The sequence below is a fragment of the Carlito syrichta genome, unplaced genomic scaffold (genome assembly GCF_000164805.1).
Source record: "Carlito syrichta isolate Samal-C Ts95f unplaced genomic scaffold, Tarsius_syrichta-2.0.1 Scaffold130651, whole genome shotgun sequence".
In the NCBI taxonomy this organism is placed as follows: Eukaryota; Metazoa; Chordata; class Mammalia; order Primates; family Tarsiidae; genus Carlito; species Carlito syrichta.
The window spans coordinates 53,367-77,041 of NW_007074747.1; the positions used below are offsets into that span (position 1 = coordinate 53,367).

General features: G+C 44.4%; 1 protein-coding gene across 3 annotated transcripts in view; it reads right to left on the bottom strand.

The window, feature by feature from the left end:
• FNBP1 (formin binding protein 1) overlaps positions 1-23,675 on the bottom strand; it is a 112,678-nt gene that overhangs the window by 45,608 nt on the left and 43,395 nt on the right. For all 3 annotated transcript variants that reach the window (XM_008049172.1, XM_021708101.1, XM_008049171.1), the window contains exon 6: positions 461-589. In XM_008049172.1, coding sequence (XP_008047363.1) covers positions 461-589 — 129 coding nt within the window. The remainder of the gene's footprint in view (positions 1-460; positions 590-23,675) is intronic.

Below are 23,675 nucleotides of genomic sequence, written 5' to 3' on the forward strand. Positions count from 1 at the left end.
CTTTAAAAAAAATGTCAGCCGGGCTCCGTGGCTCAGCCTGGCTCCATGGCTCAGCCTGGCTCCGTGGCTCAGCCTGTAATCCCAGCACTTTGGGAGGCCGAGGCAAGAGGATTGCCTGAGCCCGCGGGTTTGAGACCAGCCCGGACAACTAGGCAAGACCTCGTCGCTACAATAAAATAAAAATTAGCCGGGCATGGTAGCGCACACCTGTTGTTCCGGCTCCTTGGAAGGCTGAGGTGGAAGGATCGCCTGAGCCCAGCAGGCTGATGCTGGGGTAGCCATGAGCGTGTCACTGTACTCTAGCCTGGGCGACGGAGTGAGACTCCAACTCAAAAAAAAAAGAAATTTTGACTCACGGAAACACTTAGGGTACAAACCCCACAATTGTGATTCAGAGACAGTGTGGTTCTAAGGTAAGCAAAACATGAAACGTGAAATTGGAGTGATTTGAATGGCTCACCTGAAAGATGTTGGGTATGTGGGTGTGGTAATATTCATGCTGCTCATGGTTGAATTTCTGGAGACTTGATGAGTAATCTGCTTTGCTGTCCTCTGCCATTTGGTGACGTATCTGAGCTTGTTGTCGGGCCTTAGGGCAAAAATGAGAACATCCCTGTGTTTATATATTTATATATCATAAGTAAAAGCCTGGAACTACATACGAGAACACCTAGGGGTCAAACTCACCTCACATATATTGCAGTGAGCAGGGGCTATGCTTAAAAAAATATTTGGAGTTTGAATTTACCTTAGATAGGGCATGTACATCCTAGTTTGTCTCAAACCCCACCATTCCCTATTGTCTTGGGGTCAGGCACAAGCACCACCATGCCTGCTGTCTGCAGCTGGGCCAATTCACGTATTTATGTTACCCAGATGGCACTGGTCGGAACCTCTGCTCACACATACATACATACAACACACACACACACACACAAAATGTTTTTTTTAGAAGGAGGGGAAACCCACAAACTTTTAAATCCAATTCTCAATGGGGTATGAATTAAAACGTCATATGAACCACCAATCTGGAATTTTCCAAGGTGTTTAGTTTTAGAATTTAGTATTTTTGGTATTTTGGTTTAAAGAAGCAGTGAAGATGGCACCCTGTTTGTGCTTTTTATGTCTTTAGGGGGTGTTATTTTGTGTCTCACTGCACTGCTTTTCTCCTTTAAAAAAAATCAATAATTTATGGCCAAGCATGGTGGTTCATGCCAGTAATCCCAACACTTTGAGAAGCCAAGGCAGGAGGATTGCTTGAGGCCAGGAGTGTGAGAAAGCCTGGACAACATAATGAAACTCTGTCTCTACAAAAAATAAATTTATTTTTAAATGTTCTTAAAAAATTACCAAAAAAGGGTGGGCAATTGTGGACAAGTCAATTTTAAGCCTCCAACACAAATGCCTGTAAACTCTAAAGTCATTCACGCACGCAAGAGAGTGTTAATACCACCTCAGATCCTTATAGCACTCTTAGTAGTGCTCTGATAAATATGATCCCATGAATCCCTAACACAACCTGAGACCCACACAGGACAATAAACCACCCCCTGCCAGGTGCAGACATGGCTTGGTCCTTAGGTGACTTGGCAAACCCACTGCACCGAGCCAAGAGCACAACAGGAGAATGGCCGTCTTCCAGCACACATGGGGACCCAAAAAACCCTGGAATTTATTTGTAAAAAATTGTGTATTGATTCTTACATGTTTAAACTTCAGTCACCTTCATACTCTCCGTTTGATGCAACATATCTATCAAGACGCTTTTTCCACTGCTCAAGACAGTTTTGAACTCATCAGTTTTGAGGTCTTTTAGTGCTTCTGCCGTTTTTTTGGCTCACCTCTTGCACATTGGTAACATAGTTTTCCTTTGAAGACTTTTTTCATCAAGTGAATGGGAAGAATGGGGTGCAGGGATCACGCCGTTTTTGGCCAAAAACTGCTGACCCACCTCAGTGTGGTGTGGGCAGGTGCACTCGTAATCACCCATCATGAAACGGGCCAACACACTGAAAGAATCTTCACAAAAAATTCCCTGAAGCCGAACGCAGCCTCTCACAACAACTCTAGCTGGTCCACTGATGCTGATGGGTTTCTAAGACACTCACGTAGCAGGGGAAGCCTGTACAAGGAAGGGCCCGCCCTCAAACGATAATTCTGGGTTTTTTGGGTACCCCCCTTAACCATGGCAACTTTTGTTTGCTTGCTTGTTTTTGTTTGATTTTACTGAGCTAATGTTATAGAAAATGAGGACCTAAGAGTGGGGGGGGGAAGCACATCGAAATGTTCAAATGTCAACATAAAGAAATGCTGAAGTCGCCTGTTCCACTTTCTGTCTGATGGTAACACCTAGCATTGGCTTTTTTTCATCTTCTTTATCGGTTTCCTGCCTACATGACTTGCAGACTTGACCGATTTTCACTTCTCACATCTTACTCATATACATACGGGTGAAAGCCCAAGACGGCGATTCACATTTGCTTCCTTTATTTTCTTCCCTATTCCTGCGTGAACACTTCCCAAATGAAGGTAACAATATCAATATTTCAGACTAATTTCCTCATTATGAAGGGTTTTTTCCCCACTTCTTAAGGCCTTCAGGTATCTCAAAACCATCTTATCTGCTTCTCATTGACCCTTGGTTTCTCTCAGCTGCAGTGTTCTTCCTGTGTTGGTGGCCTGCTAATGCCCTTCCTGACCATATGCATTGGTGTTCGCTTCTTACTGTATCTACTAGCAAATGCATGAATCTAGTCCCCAAAATATTAAATTCCCGGCTACTTGCAGAAACCCAACCCCTTGCAACGGACCGTAGCCCTCCTCTGTTTAAATAACAGCCTTCCCGCCTGCGTGCATTCCATCTGTTCCACGAACTTGTCCAGCACAAAAACCCCATTAACTCCTCAACTGCTGACAGTTTCATCACTGATCACTTAGTTATGAACATCTTTAAGAAGAAGAAATTCTCGTGCAGACCTCAAATTTCTAAAACATTCTCTATTGCACTCATAAATGTTCCTTAGAAAGGCTTGCAAAAATCCAAAGGGGGATTTCTTGATTTCTTCTGTAAAGAACACTCATAAGTGGCTGGGCTTGGTGGCTCAGCCTGTAATCCCAGTACTTTGAGAGGCAGAGGCGAGTGGATTGCCTGAGCCCGCAGGTTCGAGACCTGCCCGGGCAACTTGGCAAGATCTTGTCTCTACAATAAATCAAAAAATTAACCAGGCGTGGTAGCGCATGCCTGTAGTTCTGGCTACTTGAAAGGCTGAGGCGGAAGGATCACCGGAGCCCAGCAGGTCGAGGCTGCGGTAGCCGGGAATATGCTGCTGCACTCCAGCCTGGGCAACAGAGTGAGACCCCAACTCAAAAACAAAAATAACACTCATAAGTAACAAGATAGAGGACCAGGCATGATGGCTCATGCCTGTAATCCCAGTACTTTGGGAGGCCGAGGTAGGAGGATCACTTATGCCCAGAATTTCAAGACCGGCCTTGGCAATATAATGAAACTTCATCTCTACAAGAAACCCAAAAAATTAGCTGGGTGTGATCATGCATGCATATAGTCCCAGCTACTTGGGAGGTTGAAGCGAGAGGACTGCCTGAGCCCAGGAGGTTGAAGCTGCAGCGAGCCATGAACGTGCCACTGCACTCCAGCCTGGGTGACAGTGTGAGACATCAACTCAGAGAGAGAGAGAGAGAGAGACAGAGAGAGAGAGAGAGAGAGAGAGAGACAGAGAGAGACAGAGAGATCTTTTATTTATTGGAGATTCTGTCTTACTGAATTTTTAAATGTAGCTTAAGCTCTGAAACAGAAAGCAGAATGTCATCATTAAATGAAATATGAAAGTCTGTATGTGTACGTACACACACACACACACACACACACACACACACACACTCTCTCTCTCACTCTACACGAGCAGATCAAAGCTTCCTGACAATAAATCCACATCAACCATGAACTAGTTCACTTGTGAGAGCTGGTGCTGGAGTTACCCCAGCACCATTTGCTTGGAAATGGTTGTGACCCTCTTCTCCCCAACCCCCAGAATACCTAATGATGTATAGCTCTAGCTATATAATTGCTTTTGTAAGCATACTAACACCTAATAGTTTTTTTTTGTTGCTGTTGTTTTAGTTGGGACTGCAGGCACATGTCACTATGCCTGGCTGATTTTTTTATTTTTTGTAGAGACGAAGTCTCCCTATTGTTGCCAAGCTGGTCTCAAACTCCTGGACTCTAGCAATCCTCTTGCCTCAGCCTCTCAAAAGTGCTGGGATTACAGGCATGAACCACCACGCCCAGCCTCATATTAACTCCTAATAGTTTCTTGATGCCCTTTACCCAGTTTATATGCAATAAACCTGTACATAACTAGGGACCACTAGATGTGAACTGTGGAAGAAGCTGAACAAGAAATGACATGCCGTCAGGCATGGTGGCTCACACTTGTAATCCCTCCACTTTGGGAGGTGGAGGCGAGAGGATTGTCTGAGTCCACGAGTTCGAGACCAGCCTGTGCAACTTGGCAAGACCTCATCTTTACAATAAATCAAAAATTAGCCGGGCTTGGTGGCACATGCCTGTAGTTCCAGGTACTTAGAAGGCTGAAGTGAAAGGATCACCTGAGCCCAGCAGGTCGAGGCTGCAGTGGCTGTGCCACTGCACTCCAGCCTGGGCAACAGAGTAAGAGACCAACTAAAAAAAAAAGAAATTACAGGTCTAAAATCCAGCCTGGAAACACAGCCAAGTAGAAGAAAATAAACCAGACAAACATACTTTAGACAGAAGGTGTGTCCCTTTCACATTAAAGCAGCATTGTCTTTCTGGGAGTTTTTCTTGGACAGAAGATTGCAAAAGACTACCTATTTCTACAATCTCCCTCTCACTCACTAGAAGGAGGAAAACACTTAGAGGCAGGAAAAGACTGTGGTACACCAAATTCTGCGAAGCCAGCAGAAAGACAGGACTGTCTTTTTCCCAGTCCCTGTAACCAGCTGCTTGGAATTAACATCTACTTTTGACTCTGGCCTAGGAATGCACCATTGTTCTAACCAAGTTTCACTACGGAAAATCTATTTCTGGTTGTACACTGCTATGTTTATTTCACAATGGAATTTAAGAGGCTTTCCCAAAAACTAGTGTTTGAGTTAATTACTCATTATTACAAAAGTATTTTTTGAAATATCTTTAAAAGTATTTCCAAAAACTTATCTGGAGTAATGGTTAAGTAACTATATATTTTACAAAACCGTATCTCCTGATATCTAGGGCTAAATGAAAATTATGTAAGTCTCACCATTTCCCATCTCTTTTTAAGTCAGTCTAAAAATAGAAACTATTATCTTGTACAATGTACACAGGTGGGGGTGGTGGATAAACTTAAAGCCTAGACCAAAAACTATGTGTACCCCTTCAATACTGAAAGAAAGAAAGAAAGAAAAAAAAGCAATAGATAAATAACTGAAATAAAAATATAGCAACTATTATCTCAAGCGGGTACAGTATTTCCATTCTAAACCAGACCGTAAGCTATGCCTTTCGATTCCATTAAATTTCCCATTCTAAGAATAAAAGACACTGCATCTTATAGCAACAGTGCCACAGGGCAGGAAGATGTACAGAGGGCTGTTTTGTCTCGTTATGTTTTAAATGAGTCAGAGTCACAGAATTTAGAAAGAATATTCTAAAAGTCTAGAGTGGTCACAGTTGCCTGAGGCTGTCACAGACATCTTTGAATCAGACCTCGACCACTTTTGTTGTCCAACAGAAAGATGGAATTTAAACTTTAGAATTTCTTTGACAAACCCTTGGGAATCTCCCTGAATCAATCCAAGTAGGCCTAAGCATGGACCACTTACGCACGACTTCACTTCTTGGTAATTCTTAACACAGTCCCTTCTCAACATCTTATGAAAGTAAAGCCGTACTGACCAAAAAGTCAGAGATACAGTTTCTAAATAAAGAAAGTATGTTTCAGAAACTGAACTGCAGTCCAGTGCTTTAACATTCTAACAGGTTTAAAGACAAAAATACGTCGTCCACTTAGTTAGCTACATTTAGATTATTAGCACGGCCAAAATGTGTGGCTACTTCCTGTTTAATTCAATACGGCTTTTTCCTTACTACCATGCCTGGCTCATTTTTGGTTTATTGTAGAGACGAAGTCTTACCAAGTTGCCCAGGCTGGTCTTGAACCCGTGGGTTCAGGCAATCCACTTGCCTCTGCCTCCCAAAGTGCTGGGATTACAGGCTGAGCCATTGAGCCTGGCCTTCCTTACTATTTCAAAAATTTTTTTTTTTTTTTTTTTGAGTTGGAGTCTCACTGTCACCCAGACTGGAATGCAGTGGCCGCTCCCGGCCACCGCAGCCTCGACCTGCTGGGCTCCGGCGATCCTTCCGCCTCAGCCTTCCGAGTAGCTGGAACTACAGGCGCGTGCTACCACGCCTGGCTCATTTTTTGATTTATTGTAGAGATGAGGTCTCGCCAAGTTGCCCAGGCGGGTCTCGAACCCGCAGGCTCAGGCCATCCACTCACCTCAGCCTCCCAAAGGTGCGGGATTACAGGCTGAGCCTCCGAGCCCGGCTCTATTTCAAAATATTAAGGAGAATAACACTGCTAGTTGTCATAAACCAGGAATACAAGGTGTACTAAGAAACGTGCTTCCTTTCATGTGGGCACAAGGTAGCTCTGCTTACCAAATTATACTTCGTCTTTTTGCCTTTTTTTTTGAGTCAGGGTCTCACTCTGTCACCCAGGCTGGAGTGCAGTGGCACCGTCATGGCTCACTACAGCCTCTACCCCTGGGCTCAGGTGATCCTCTTTTTTTTTTTTGAGGTGGAGTCTCACTCTGTCGCCCAGACTGGAGTGCAGTGACTGCTCCTGGCCACTGCAGCCTCGACCTGCTGGGCTCCGGCGATCCTTCCTCCTCGGCCTTCCCAGTAGCTGGAACTACAGGCGCGCGCTACCATACCCGGATCATTTTTGATTTATGGTAGAGATGAGGTCTTGCCAAGTTGCCCAGGTGAGTCTCGAACCCATGGGCTCAGGCAATCCACTCACCTCAGCTTCCCAAAGCGCTGGGATTACAGGCTGAGCCACTGAGCCTGGCTGATCCTCTTATTTGAGCCTCTCAAGTAGCTGGGACTACAGGCATGCACCACCATGCCCAGCTAATTTTTAGATTTTTTTTTTTTGTAGAGGTGAGGTTTCTTTATGTTGCCCATGCTGATATTGAACCCCTGGGCTCAGGCAATCCTCCCAGCTCAGCTTCCCTTGTACCTTTTCTTCAGGCTGCCCATAGCTTTTGACCTTTTAACAAGATGAGCAAATACAGACTGGTCCCGTTTATGTATTGACCAAATAAGTAAATAATAAGATTTATTAATTTTTTGAACATGAACTCAGACCTCTCAGAATTTTATACGTTGCTGTTCCTTAAATGATAAATGACTTAATATAGCCATGTTCAGAGCTTTGGGAAAGTCACTTTTCCTTTGTGACTTTCTCCAACAGGCCAGGCACGGAGGCTCATGCCTACAATCCCAGCAGAGGCCAAGGCAGGAGGACGGACTGCTTGAGCCCAGGAGTTCACGACCAGCCTGGGCAACATAACAAAACCAACATAGTAGGACCTCATCTCTACAGAAAAACTTAAAAATGAGTTGGGTGTGGTGGCACATGCCTATAGTCCCAGCTACTCAGGAGGCTGAGGCAGGAGAATCGCATAAGCCCAGAAGGCTGAGGTTGTGGTGAACTGTGTTCGTGCCACTGCACTCCAGCCTGGGCAACAGAGTGAGACTCCGACTCAAGAGAATATAACAAATTATAAATACCCATCTTTTAATAAGAAAAGTTTGGGGAAAGCCATGAGGAATATTTTACAGTCATCACTGCAGCCCAAACAATAGTAAATGTTCTCTGGAACAGCTGCACTTTCAATATTTCATGTCATCATTATCATAAGAAGAGACTAATTGTATTTTAGGCTAGATGGAAAAGGGGGCTCAATCTAGATTCCATTCTTTCTTCTTCAAATGTCCTATTTTGTACACACATAGGATGCCCATAATTATACCCCATAACCAGCACCCTGCCGCAGCTCCACTTGGCTGGCAGATGGGCCTGGCGGCCACCCAGCACTGAGGACACCGCAAGAATCCAGCCCAGCACAAGTCCCTGCTTCCCTTCCGTCCTCAAACTGCCTGAGCCGCTCACTCGATACTGCAGAGAAATGAAATTTATTAATTTAACAACCTGAGTTACCTGGCAGCCTTTTTCCATCTTTTCTTTTTTTCTCCCGATTACAAAAGTCTGACTGCTGCAAATAAATCAAATGTACAGAAATGTATGGTTTAAGAGGTAAAAGTTCCTGCACATCTCACCTCCTGATGACCACTATAGGATCCTGACTTTCAGATGTGCTCGGTGGAAATCAGAATAACCACAGGTACTTTCTTTTTTTTTTTTTGAGATGGAGTCTCACTCTGTCGCCCAGACTGGAGTGCAGTGGCCGCTCCCGGCCTCCGCAGCCTCGCCTGCTAGGCTCCGGCGATCCTTCCGCCTCAGCCTTCCAAGTAGCCGGAATTACAGGCATGCGCTACCATGCCCGGCTGATTTTTTTATTTATTGTAGACATGAGGTCTCGCTGCCCAGGCGGGTCTTGAACCCGTGGGCTCAGGCAATCCACTCACCTCAGCCTCCCAAAGGTGCGGGATTACAGGCTGAGCCACTGAGCCTGGTTTAAATGGTTTTTTTAAAAAGAGGAAATAAAAGCTATACATAACTTACATTTTTAAAATAGTTTTTAAAACAACATGTATAGTATAATCCCATTATTGTAAAAACGAGACACTAATCACGGTCACTCCTGAAAAGAGTGGCTAAGGAATAATTTCTTTTGCCAAAAAGATTAGTAAAAGAGACAAATTCTAAGGCTGAATTCCAGAAACAGTGAGAGAGGTACAGTTTGTCTTTGAGGTCCAGTAGAAAGGAAAAAGAAGAAGAAAAGCTCTGAAAAGCTACTGGAGTGGGAGGAGGGAAACGAACAAAGGAAGGGATGAAAAGCTCTTTGTCTGAGCCAGTGTTGTTGTATGATAAAGAGTATTGTTGAAATTTCTCTGCAAACTGTTGCATCTAGAATACATTTTCAAGTTCAAGACTAAGAATACATTTAAGAACTCCTATTCAGACAGAGTGCTGGGAGTTTTTGTTGGAGACTCCAGGCCAGGAGCTTGCCAAAACAATGAGTCTGTCTTTGATAAATTTATAAGGGCAGCTGAAACACAAAACAGAGAAAAACTTCAAAAAGAGTTAACCGAAGAAATATGCCTGAACTATTACAGCAATTTCCTGACTTTTTCTTTTCTTTTTTTCAATAGGCTTACGACTTCCTAGCCCTAGTTCTGTAGGTGTAGGGTCACTGAAACTGGAGAGAATGGAAAGAGATGGCAAATGGGACCAGCATCTCAATCACTTGCTCAACAGTTTCAAGAAAAGGTCTTCTGTTCCCATCACCTGGATGCTTTATTTGAAAAGTAGAATTTGGGCTGGGTGTGGTGACTCGCGCCTACAATCCCAGCACTTTGGGAGGCCAAGGCAGGAGGATTGCCTGAGCAACTCAGTGAGAACTCGGCTCTGTTTATTTTTTTTTAAAGGAAAAAAAATTTAAAAAAGAAAAGCAGAATTCGACATATCTATTTACTCAAGGTGAGTGAAAATTCCTGGTAATGAGAAGAAGCCAAGGCCTATCTCATTCATCTTGATGTTGGCAAAGCTCCATGGTAGACTGGTGGACACAAATTCAGCATGAGCTCCGAGATCTTGGAAAGATGTAAATCATGGTTTACCAGACATTCCCCTCACCCGACCCTCGGTTCCTAACGCATGGCCATCGGCAGGAAACGTGAGCTTTTCATCATGGATGGTTTGAAGCTGACTTTCCCGTATCCTTCTCGCCTTAACAAATAACCTCACCCCAGAATGTGACACTTACAAGCTTCATATATACACAGCCTGGTTTCTGGCTAAATGTTAATGTCCATATAATAATAAAATTGTTCTCAGTTGTCAGTTATAATGAAGAACAGAAATACTTAACATGCTTTGTAAATGCAGTTAGAGAAAAGATATGTTCCTTAAGACAGTAAAAAAAAATTAGCCATGTTACACAACCCAGGGAAAGAAATAAAATTCTTTTCTTTTTTTTGGGTTGGGGGTCTCACTCTGTCACCCAGGCTGGAGTGCAGTGGCATGATCACAGCTCACGACCTCAGGACCTCAGTATCCCGAGTAGCTAGGACTGTAGGCACCCACCATCACACACAGCTAAATTTTAAATTTTTTTGTAGAGACCACATCTCACTAAGTTGCCCAGGCTAGTCTCAAACTCCTGGATTCAAGTGATTCTCTTGCCTTGGCCTCCCAAAGTGCTGGGATGACAGGCGTGAGCCATCGTGCCCAGCCCACACTTTCACGTCTGAAGAAATCTGAGGGTTTGGGTAGGTCAGCAGCTGTCAATCCTTAGTCTCCAAGTCACAACAGATGCTTAATCAAGAATGTCAAAATTTCAAATTTTGTGTATTTAGTCATATCCTATCGGTGAGATCAAGATGTAGAACTACAGGTCTTTCCTTCATTTTATCCTCAGTGGGATTTCCATCTGCTTTCCTTAAGCTGGGCAGTGCCTAACAAGAATTCTCGAGATCACAGAAGATGACAAGGAAGCTTGCTCAGGGCTCATGCTAGGAGTAGAGGGGGATGAGCCTTCTCAGAAAAACAACACAGCGAGCTCTCGTGAGTACAGATGGTGCAAGAATCCCCGAGCCAAGAGATTAACATAAAAATTGCTTCCAGGTTGCCTGGCAGAAACACTATGAAACCTTGCTGGGGGGAGACCTACACAATCCTGCTTTTATAGGACTGCCAGGGAAAAACACAATCTCTGCTGAAGTCACGCTCATACAAACAGATAGTAATATAAATGCACAAGGAATGACACCACCACGAGAACCAATGCTACATAGGAAAATTACCACCCCAAGAACCTGAACTAAAAGAGCCACATGAAAGAAAATATAAAGCAAGAACATGCAAACAGACTAAGGAGATAAAAGAGGCAATCGGAATCACAAAAACAGAGTAAGATGCTACCAATAACAATCAGGTACATCTGCGAAAGAATCCAATGGAACTGCAGAAATGAAAAAGGTAGCCATTGCAATGCATTTATTTATTTAATATTTATTTTTGAGTCAGAGTCTCACTCTGTCACTCAGGCTGGAGTGCAGGGGCATGATTATGGCCACCACAGCCTCGACCTGCAGGGCTTAGGTGATCCTTCTGCCTCAGTCTTCCAAGTAGCCGGAAAAACAGGCACATGCCACCACGCCCAGCTAATTTTTTATTTATTGTAGAGACGAGGTCAAGTCATGTTGCCCAGGCTGATCTTGAACCTGTAGACTCTGACAATCCTCTTGCCTCAGCCTCCCAAAATGCTGGGATTATAGGCGTGAGCCACAGCACCCGGCCTGAAATTTAAAGACTCAATGGATGAGTTAAATAACAGAATGACTTGAAGAGACTTCATGGAGTGGCTGAGAAAGTAACACAAAATGTAACATATGGAGATAAAGCAATGGTATATAAGGCTAGGCGTCATGGTTCGTGCCTATAATCCTGGCACTTGGGAGGCCCAGGTGAGAGGATTGCCTGAGCCCAGGGGTTTGAAACTAGCCTGGGCAACCTGGCGAGAGCTCATCTCTACAATAAATCAAAAAATTAGCTGAGTGTGGTGGCACATGTCTGTAGTTCCAGCTATTTGGAAGGCTGAGGCAGAAGGATCACCTGAGCCCAGCAGCTTGAGGCTGCAGTGGCCACGTGCGTGCCACTGCCCTCCAGCCAGGAAGACAGAGTGAGATACCGACTCAAAAAAAAAATAAAAAAATAAAAAAAAGAAATGGCATATAAGAAAAAGAAGAGGCCTAGGGAACAGAATGAGAACTTTCTTATTCATGTATTTTTTTTTAATTAAAAAAAATTTTTTTTGAATGGGAGACTCACTCTTCTGCCTCAGCCTCTCGAGTAGCTGGGACTACAGACGTGTGCCACCATGCCTGGCAGATTTTTCTATTCTTTTGTAGAGATGAGGTCTTGCTATGTTGCCCAGGTTGGTCTTGAACTTCTGGGATCAAGTGATTCTCCCTCCACCTCTCAAAGAGCTGAGATTATAGGTATGAGCCACCATGCCTGGACTAGAATGAGAAGTTTCACACATCTAATATGAGTTCCAGAGCCAACAATATTAATAACAATGTAGTATTTGAAGAGTTAATACTTGAGAGTTTTTATAAAAGGAACAAGTCCTCCAGGAATCCCAAGCAGAAAAAAATGAAAAATAAAAAGCCCGCACAATGATGCCATAGAACACCAAAGGCAAACATAAGGTCTTAATAACCAGGAAAAAAAAATCAAGTGTCTACAAAGAAACGCAATTAAATAGAAAGTCAACAACCCAAGAGGAGCAGCTGACAACGAAAGACAATGAAATGATGTTTTCAGAGTGTTTAGAGAAAATAATTGCCTAGAATTCTTTTTTATCTTTTTTGAGCTGGAGTCTCACTCTGCTGCCCAGGCTGGAACGCAATGGCATGCTCACAGCCTCTGCAGCTTCAACCTGCTGAGCTCAGGCGATCCTTCCACCTTCTTTCCAAGCAGCTGGAAGTATAGGCATGCGCCACCATGCCCGGCTTATTTTATTTGTTTATTTATTGTAGAGACAAGGTCTCACCAAGTTGCCCAGGCTGGTTCCAAACCCCTGGATTCAGGCAATCCTCTCGCTTCAGCCTCCCAAAGTGCTGGGATTACAGGCTTGAGTCACCGGGCCCAGCCTTTTATTTTATTGTTTTGAGACAGGGTCTTTATTCTGTCATCCAGTCTGGAGTGTGGTAGCACGATCCTGGTTCATTGCAGCCTTGACCTTCTGGGCTCAAGTGATACTCCTGCCTCAGCCTCCCAAGTAGTAGGGAGTAGAGGTGTGTGCTACCATGCCCAGCTAGTTTTTTTGTTAGAGACGAAGTCTCACTATGTTGCCCAGGCTGGTCTTGAACTCACTAATCCTTCTTTTTTTTTTTTGAGTTGGAGTCTCACTCTTTTGCCCAGGTTGGGTTCCAATGGCACACTCATGGCCACCCCAGCCTCGACCTGCTGGGCTCTAGAGATCCTTCCACCTCAGCCTTCCAAGTAGCCAGAACTATAGGCACGTCCTACCATATCCAGCTAATTTTTAAAATTTATTTATTGTAGAGATGAGGTCTCGCCAAGTTCCTGGGCTGGTCTCGAACCCGCAGGCTCAGGCAATCCACTCGCCTCGGCCTCCCAAAGTGCTGGGATGGCAGGCTGAGCCACCGAGCCCGGCTACTAGTCATTTTTTAACTGCAATTGTTCTGATTATCTTGACTACACAATTTGGCAAGTTGCATATGACCCTCTATCTTACTCATCACCTAACAAGTTTCCCTTGCCTCTCCATCTTGTCATTATTTGCTGAGGCCCTCATGAAAGGTATCTATTATAATCCCACTGGTGCTATGCACCCTTCTTCCAATAAGTATCTTTGATGAATTTCTACATGCCCAGAGTGCCTAGAATGCTAAAAAACAAAACAAAACAAAAAACCCATCTATCAACAGTAGGTTGAAGGGGAAGAACTTGTTTATCTATTTTTAATGTTTACTCAGGGTCTCACCCTGTCATTAGGGTGGAGTGCAGTGGCATGATCACAGCTCACTGCAGCCTCGACCACCTGTGCTCAGGTGATCCTCACCCTCGCAAGTTGCTGCGACGAAAGGTACACACCACCACATCCGGCTAATTTTTTATAGAGATGAGGTCTCGCTATACTGCCACATTGGTCAAACTCCTAGGTTTAAGCAGTCCTCCTGCTGCCTGGGCCTCTCAAAGTGTTGCGATCACAGACGTGAGCCACCATGCCTGGCCCAGTGGGAAGAACTGAGGAGGGAGGAGGCAGGAGGAATCCAAGGAGAAGGACACAAATACGCAAAACAGGGGGGGCAGGACTGCATCGCCCAATTAACTGCAGTCCAAAAACAGGCCCCACCTCACACGCCTCGCATACCACGGAGGCCTGACAGCCAGCCCTGAGGTGTGTCGCCGTATCCTTCAACAGAAGAGGAAACAGACTCAGCGTCAAGTCAGCTGCCTCTTGTCCCACCATCCGTAAATGGCAGAGACAAGACGAGCAGGTGGAAACCCACTTCTATGTAATATCAACATGAAGAATGAGCTCTTGGCCATGGACGAGGGCATTCAGCATCGGCAAAAATCAAACACTTTATTAAATGACTTGTCACCTGAAAGACTTTACAACAGTTCGATGTTTAGAGCCTAGTAAGCACTGAGTATCGAAGCGAAGCACACTCACATAAATACAAACATATCTCAGGAACTCATTTCTTCATTTCTGCCTTCAGATCTAGATGATGAGAATGACCAGGCCCCGTGGCTCACGCCTGCAAGCCCCGCACTTTAGGAGGCTGAGTCAGGAGGACCACTTGAGGCCAGAGTTCGAGAATGACCTATCATCTTACTCTATTGCTATGTGCACATTAACTTACAGGCTTGTTAGTGACTTTCCAGAGTAAATATAAACCCCCCAGATAAGCAAGAGAATAACAAAAGTGTTTCCTCTAGAATCTTTGATTTGAAAACATTGATCCACTTATAAAACAACAGTTATAGCAACAATGTCCATTTTTGATAATGCTTTCAAAACTCTCTATAGTTCTCCTGTTTTAAATAAAAAAGCATTGTAAACTTTTTAAGCCTAAAAGATTAAGCTGGAGTTGCAAAAAGTATTTCCTGCATTCATACTAACCACTTCCTCTTTTTTTTTTTTTTTTTTTTTTAAATTGTTTTCTAAATTGTTACAGGGAACAATTCCTTCAGATAACTACAGTCAGGCATTTTATGGGAAACAGAAATCTGAGGGAGGCACTGAAGACATTAACGTGTTCAATAAAGATATCAACCCAATAGTCAGAGCCACGGCAGACAAAACTTTAATACTACAAGTCCTTATACGTCCAATAACTAATGTGGTCATCTTGCTAAAGACTGTTTCCCCAAATGGTAAAAAAATTTAACACTCTGCTACTCAGCTGGCTTCACTTAGAAGAGAACCAACTCCATCCTGCCTGTGGGCTGGGCATTCACTGCGCTGGCAACCCTGATTCCAAATGAAGAAAAACGTCCTAAACTACTAAATTTCATTCATTTTCTTGAGATAAGTATCAGACTGATAATCATTCAAAGTAAATGTCTTCTCTCTTAAAATTGGCATAGATTCCTTACTATAATTTTACTTTTCTCTCTAAACATTTCCTCAAATTTGTTTGTTTGTTTTTTTGAGTTGGAGTCTCACTCTGTCGCCCAGGCTGGAGCACAGTAGCACGCTCACGGCCACCAGCAGCCTCGACCTGCTGGGCTCAGGTGATCCTTCCGCCTCAGTCTTCCAAGTAGCTAGAACTACAGATGCACACCACCACGTCCAGCTAGTTTTTGTGATTTATTGTAGAGACGAAGTCTCACCAGGTTGCCCAGGCTGGTCTCGAACCCGCGGCTCAGGCAATCCTGGGATGACAGGTTGAGCCACCGAGCCCAGCCTTTAAATTTTTTAACAATATAAAAACAAGGTCTTGCTATGTTGGCCAGGCTGGTTTCAAACTCCCGGGCTTACGCGATCCTCCTGCCTCGGCCTCCCAAAGTTCTGGGTTTACAAGTTATGAGCCACTGTGCTGGGTCTCAAATTGGGTTACATAATAAAAACTCATAATTAAGCCAGAAATAAGGAAACCCCTCACATTGTACAGAGAACCCTTCTGGCTGGTCAACACTCAGAATTGCAATGAATCTGAATGAAGAGATAGAGAGACACTGTTAACTCTTCGTGGTAAATGACAGCTCATTAATTAATGAAGACTATACGTGAAAGAATCACACATGTTAAAAGGAACGAGACCTATTAGAAAAGAAATTGCTGCTAGAGTTTAAAAAACATAACTTGAGCTCCACTAACAATTTCTGCAGCTGTGTGTAACCACTAACTGTAGTTTCTGTTGAACAATATCCTATTTTGCATTTAGGAATTATGTAAGAGGCAGTGGTCACAAGGCAAGCATGAATTAGAGAAGGAATTATTCATTGCTGGACATGGATGAACTCAGTTCAGTGCATGTATCCAGAAAACACTACTCTCTCTGTTCAGAAATATTAGTTCACATTCCATTCATTTTGATAACCTTTTCCTTTTTCATTCCAATATTACACTCAACCAACAGCAGAGTTATCAGAACACAAAGGCTAGGTCCGGCTTCTGATCCAAGTCTGTCTGGCGTGGTATTATTCCAAAGCAGAGTGACAGACAAACCCTGATTTTAAAGTCTTTGTTACCAAAATGCCATTCAAGAGTGGTTTGGGGCCAGGCACGGTGGCTCATGTCTGTCATCCCAGCACTTTGGGAGGCTGAGGTGGGAGGAGTACTTGAGCCCAGGAGGAGACCAGCCGGGACAACATAGCAAGACTCTGACTCTACAAAAAATTAGCTGGGTGCGGTGGTGCACACCTGAAGTCTCAGCTACTTGGAAGGCTGAGGTGGGAGGATTGCCTGAGCCCAGGAGGTTGAGATCATGACACTGCACTCTGGCCTAGGAGACAGAGTGAGACTCCAACTCAAAAAAAAAAAAAAAGTTACTTAGGGGGCAAAAGGGGAAATTGACAACATAAAGTATTAGGAAGAAAACAAAAGGCCAGCTCCTCAGAGTCAAGGACTGTGTGATTATGTATTGGTATCCATGCCACCCCCACACCTCACCAGCAGACAGTCAATGAACAGAGGGTGAGGGAATTAATTAATGAATGCGAACACTTGACAACTCAGAAATTCCAACCCCCAGTTATATTTTTAAAAAAGAGGATAACACCATAAAGTCATTGACTCCATTAGAATTCCTTTAAACTAAAAACAGGCCAGGCTTGGTGGCTTAGCCTGTAATCCCAGTACTTTGGGAGGCCAGGGTGAGTGGATTGCCTGAACCTGTAGGTTCGAGACCAGCCCGGACCACTTGGTGAGACCTCGTCTCTACCATAAATTAAAAATTAGCTGGGTGGGGCAGCATATGCCTGTAGTTCCAACTACTTGAAAGGCTGAGGTGGAAGAATCGCCGGGGCCCAGCAGGTCGATGCTGGGTGGCCCTGAGTGTGCCATTGCACTCCAGCCAGGGAGACAGAGTGAGACTCCACCTGGGAAAAAAAAAAAAAATTAAAAACAGTTTGGGGTAACTCATTTTGAAGGCTATGTGAAAACAGAAATAGACAAATTCAGAATCTACTTGGATAAAAGGCTCTACCAAGAAGAAGCAAACCACAAGCCAAAAAAAAAAAAAAAAAGCTAGAAACATATTTACAAAAGGAATTAATGGCTACTTAGAATTCTGATCCTTATCTTCAAAAACAATTTCTAAACTACAGAAAACTTAAACTGTCAAATCTATTAAAAAATAGTCTCAGGCTGGGTATGGTGGCTCACACCTGTGATCCCAGCACTTTGGGAGGCTGAGGCAGGAGGATCGTTTAAGCCCAGGAGTTCGTGACCAGCCTAGGCAGCAGGGCGAGAACTCGTCTCTACAAAAAGTCAACAAATTAGCCAGGCATCATGGCGTGCACCTGTGGTCCCAAGCTCTTGGGATGCTGAGGCGGAAGGATTGCTTGAGCCCAGGAGGCCACAGTTGTGGTGAGCCACAATCGAGCCACTTGCAGTGCAGCCTGGGGGACTGAGTGAGATCCCAACTCAAAAAAACGTCTCCTGCTCACTTCTCTGAAACTATACTCTAAGACAGCAAAAAATGATCAAGAACACTTGGAGAGTCTGACTGTTCAAGGTGACAGTTCCGATGGCACTGGTCTTCTGACAGATGGGGCTGCTGAGAAGCCAGGCTGTCCACAGCCCCCAGGCGTGATCCTTCCGCGCCTGTGACTTGGAAACTGTCACATTCGGGTTGTCTAGGCCTTTTCCAGTTGTACAACAATGTTTGCTTGTTTGTTGAGTGGAGGCATTGTGCTGTCACCCAGGCAGGAGTGCAGTGGCACAAGCACGACACACCACAGCCTTAACCTCCTGGGTTCAGGCGATTCGCCCACCTCGGCCTCCTGAGTGGCTGGGACGACAGGCAAGCGCCAACCCACCCGGCTTATTTATTTATTTATTTACTTTGTATAGACAGGGTCTTGCTATGTTGCCCAGAGTGGTCTCACTCCTGGGTTCAAGCAATTCCCCTGCCTTAGCCTCCCAAAGTGCTAGGATTACAGGCATGAGCCACTGCACCCAGCCCTCAGCTGTACAACAATATTTTAATAGCACCGATCACAGTTTCAGAGGCTATTCAAATGGCAGCTAATGGCTTATGAAAGACACTCAACATCCACAAAAAAGAAATGCAAATTAAAACCACCACAAAAATTCCACACCCGTCAAAAAAAGATAAAGTAAAAAAGACAATACCAAATGTGGGTGAGGGAGGGAGAAACTGCCAAAGACAGCTTCAGTTGGTACACCCACTTTGTCAAACTTCTCTGTCTCTCTTTTTTTTCTGAGTGGGAGTCTCATTCTGTGGCCCAGGCTGGAGTGCAGTAGCACGCTGATGGCCACTGCAGCCTCAACCTGCTGGGCTCAGGTGATTCTTCTGTCTCAGTCTCCGGGGTAGCTGGAACCACAGGCGTGTGCTACCACGCTCAACTAATGTTTTTGATTTATCATAGAGGTGAGGTCCTGCCAAGTTGCCCAGGCTGGTCTTGAACCCCTGGACTCAGGCAATCCTCTCACCTCCGCCTCCCAAAGTGCTGAGATTACAGGTGCGAGCCACCATGCCTGGCTAACTTTGTCAAGTTTTTCAACAGCATCTCCCCAAGCTAAACATATACCTATGACCCAGCAATAATTATATGCCCAGGTATACACCCAAGAAAAACAAGACTATGTCCACCAAGAGACATGTTTAAGAATTTTCACAGTAGTTTCTTTTTTTTTTTTAAGAGACAATGTCTCTCTCTGTGGCTCAGGCTAGACTTCAGTGGAGTAATCATGGCTCACTTAACCTCAAATTTCTGAGCTCAAGCAATCCTCTCGTCTCAGTCTCCCAAGTGGCTGGGAATCTTAGCTGCACACCACCATGTCATGCCTGGCTACTTTATTTGAAAACAAATTTTTTCATAGTGACAGGGTCTCACTGTTTCCCAGGCTGGTCTAAAACTCCTGGTCTCAAGCAATCCTCCCAAAATGCTAGGATTACAGGCATAAACCACTATGCCAAGACCCTAGTAGCTTTACTATGAATAGCCCCAAACAAGAAACAACTCAAATGTCCATCAATATGAGAATGGGCAAATAAATTATAGTATATCCACACAATGAAATGGCACATGACAATTAAAAATGGACAACACCAGGCCGGGCTTGGTGGCTCAGCCTGTAATCCCACACCTTGGGAGGCCGAGGTGAGTGAATTGCCTGAGCCTGCGGGTTCGAGACTCACCTGGGCAACTTGGCGAGACCTCATCTCTACAATAAAAATAAAAAAAATTAGCCAGGCGTGGTAGCACATGCCTGTAGTTCCAGCTGCTTGGAAGGCTGAGGCAGAAGGATCACCGGAGCCCAGCAAGTCGAGGCTGCGGTGGCCGGGAGCAGCCACTGCACTCCAGTCTGGGCGACTGAGTGAGATTCCAACTCAAACAAACAAACAAAAAAAAGGATAATATTAGGCGGGTATGGTGGCTCACACCTATAATCCCAGCACTTTGGGAGGCCGAGGTGAGAGGATTGCCTGAGCCCATGGGTTCAAGACCAGCAGGACTTCATCTCTGCAATAAATCAAAAGAGTTAGCTGGGTGTGGTGGTGTACGCCTGTGGTTCCAGCTACTTGGAAGGCTGAGGCAGAAGGATTGCCTGAGCCCAGCCAGTCGAGGCTGCGATGGCAGTGAGCATGCCATTGCACTCCAGGCTGGGCAACAGAGTGAGACTCCACGTCAAAGAAAAAAAAAAACTCGACAACACAAAAACTACCATATGCAACAAAAATATTAATCTCACAAATATGATGTTAAATGAAAAAAGCCAGACACAAAAGAATATGTACTGCACAATCTATATGAAGTACAGACCCAGGTAAAACATATGAATAATATATATTGCTGCATTAATGGTCAGAACAACAGTTACTGTTGGGGCAGGGAGAATGTTCCAGGGAACTTGCTGGGCTCCCCATCTTGGTTGCTACATGATTTCATATATAAGTTGCAGCATACATTGGTTCTTTTACAAACTCAGATGAACTAACTATCCACTTAAGCTGTTGCCACTTCACTGCATGTATACCATACTTCGATAAAAACCTATTTTAAAAGGTTCTCCCCAAGGCCAGTGGCTCACGCCAGTAATCCCAGCACTTTGGGAGGCTGAGGCAGGAGGATCACCTGAGCCTAGGTGTTCAAGACCAGCCTGGGAAACATAGCTGGACCCTGTCTCTACAAAAAAAATTTTTTTTAAATTAGCCTGTGGTCACAGCTACTAGGGAAGCTGAGATAGGAAGATCACCTGAGCCCGGGAAGTCGAGGATGCAGTAAGCTATGATCACACACTGCACTCCAGCCTGGGCAACAGAGTGAGACTCTGATTCAAAAACAACAAAACAAGCCTGTAATCCTGCACCATGGGAGGCTGAGGTGAGTGGATTGCCTGAGCCCCCGGGTTCGAGACCCACCTGGGCAACTTGACGAGACTTCATCTCCACAATAAATCAAAAAATTAGCCGGGCATGGTAGCACGTGCCTGTAGTTCCAGCTACTTGGAAGGCTGAGGCAGAAGAATCGCCGGAGCCTAGCAGGTCGAGGCTGCGGTGGCTGGGAGCAGCCACTACACTCTAGTCTGGGCGACAGTAAGACTGCAACTCAAAAAACAAACAAACAAACAAACAAACAACAAAACAAAACAAAGGCCCAGAAGGGTACATATCAAGGGGTTAGGTATAATCGTTTCTCCAGAAAATGACAAAAAACAAACTTTGGTGTTATCTCAGTGTCCTAATTTTTTTGAATTGGGGTCTCACTCTGTTTCCCAGGCTGGAGTGCAGTGGCACGATCCCGGCAGCCTTGGCCTCCTGGGCTCAGGCAATCCTTCTGCCTCAGTCTTCCAAGTAGCTGGAACCACAGGGATGGACCACCACAGCCAGCTAATTTTTTTATTTATTGTAGAGACGAGGTCTCGCCAAGTTGCCCTGGCTGATCTCAAACTCCTGGGTTCAAGCAATCCTCCTGCCTCGGCCTCCCAAAGTGCTGGGATTACAGGCGTGAGCCACCATGCCTGAACTTTTTTTTAAGCAAGAGAATCTTATATTTGAGTAAGACACACATGGTGTAACTTTCCCATGTTCCTTGCAGTCCCTTGATGTCGCAATACCATTACAAAGCAGACAGTAAGCCTATCTAGTCCGGCTCGTTAAAGGAAGGAGGGGCTGGTTGGAACTTGTTTTTACCTTCAACTTACACACAGGGGTCACAAGTTGCAGCATACATTGGTTCTTTTACAAACCCAGATGAACTAATTCCAATCCCCTCAAGCGCCTTTGAAGTCTTCAAATCAAAACTCTATGAGGGGTGCATCTTGGTAGAGGGGAAGAGATGCATATTTCCTTGAATTTTTGCGGCCAAAAACCTCATTCAACTAAGCTCATTCCCTTTCTTCGCTGTTCCGCTAAGGACACAGCATCCTCATGACATCCAAACATCTTGCCCGGAGATGGCATTGCCAGTTTTTTTTCTGTGTCTATTTAATAAACACAAACTTACTTTTAGCTAAACGGGGAGCCTTTTGTAAGGGAATTACTAAACATCTGATACAAAGCCAAAGTTTCCCGATGTCCTAGGGTAGACGTGGATCAGTTAGGAGACTTGAACACAGATCTTATTAAAATGTGCCTTTAAGTCACATGTGGGTCATTTTTAACTCTTCAAAAAGAGAAGAAAACTCAGCCTCATACCCACATCCGACACTGTTTAGAAAATACATGCATTCTTGTATCTCACAGCAATTATATAATCCAGCACCCAGTACATCTTATTTTTTATATTTTATTTTTGAGTCGAAGTCTTGCTCTGTTGCCCAGGGTGGAGTGCAGTGGCATGATCATGGCTCACCGCAGTCTAGACTTCCGGGCCCAGGCGATCCTCCCATCTCAGCCTCCCGAGTAGCTAAGACTACAGCCACCATGCCTGGCTAAGTTTTTTTTTTTTTTTGGCAGAGACAAGGTCATGCTATGTTGCCTCAGCTAGTCTTGAACTCCTGGGCTCAAGTGATCCTCCAGGCTCAGCCTCCCAAAGTGCTGGGATTACATACAGGCAAGAGCCACCACACCCAGCCTCAAACACACCTTAAAGAAGTCCACTCTGTGGTTACAATGTCTTTGCAGGCACAAGCTTATCATTCCAAGTGTTGTGTGCTGGTTGCTTGAAAAAGCAGGATGAGTTATTTTGAATGCAATTAGATAATGTAATCATTAGCGGAAATGGTGGAGGGGGAGACATTTAAGCTAGATTCAGAGACTGTCAGAGATCATAATGGGAAATGACATTAAATAATGATAAGAGCTGAAACACTGCCTTCGTGAAGCTTGATACTAACATAAGGTTTCACAGGCAACAAAGTGAAAACAGATAGAACAAACTATGGCTGTCTGGGGTAATGACAGTGTTTCAAGTCACATTCGAAACAAAAGAATTCAAGAATTTCAATGTTTAGACACTGCTCTCTCAGATTTAATGTCTGTGATGCCAAAATTGGGTAAGTTATCATATCCTTGGGGAGAAGTCGTACTTTCATAAGAAGAACAAAACGATGTTCTTAGTGTAAGAAAAAAACATTAAGTCTTTGGAAATATTCAAACAGTTGAGGACAGTAAATTGATTTGGCAATATATATCGATAGTCCTGCTAGGTGTAGTGGCTCACACCTGTAATCCCAACACTCTGGTAGGCTGAGGCAGGAGGATCGCTTGAGCCCAGGAGTTTGATATCAGCCTGGGTAACATACCAAGACCTTGCTTTCTAAAAAAAACCTGGGCGTGGTGGCATGTTCCTGTAGTCCCAGCTACTTGGGAGGCTGAGGTAGAAGGATAGATTTGGGGGGAAAAGGGAAAGAAAAAAATTAAATAAAAACAGAAATGAGACTGGGTATGGTGGCTCACACGTGTAAACCAAGCACTTTGGGAGGCTGAGGCAGGAGGATTGCTTGAGCCCAGGAGTTGAGATCAGCCTGGACAACATAGAGAGAACTCATCTCTACAAAAATTAAATATATTAGCCAGGCATGGTGGCACATTACTTGAGAGGCTGAGGTGGGAAGATCACCTGAGTCGAGGAGGTCCAGGCTGTGGTGAGTTGTGATCATGTCACTGCACTCCAGCTTGGGTGACAGAGTAAGACTCTGACTCAAAATTAAAAAATGAAAGAATGGAAACAAGAGTTTCCACAAAGATAAAAATTTGCTCTTTTTAGGTTCTTAGAAAAATACTAATAAACATGATTTTTTAAAACTGATCCAGGAAAAAA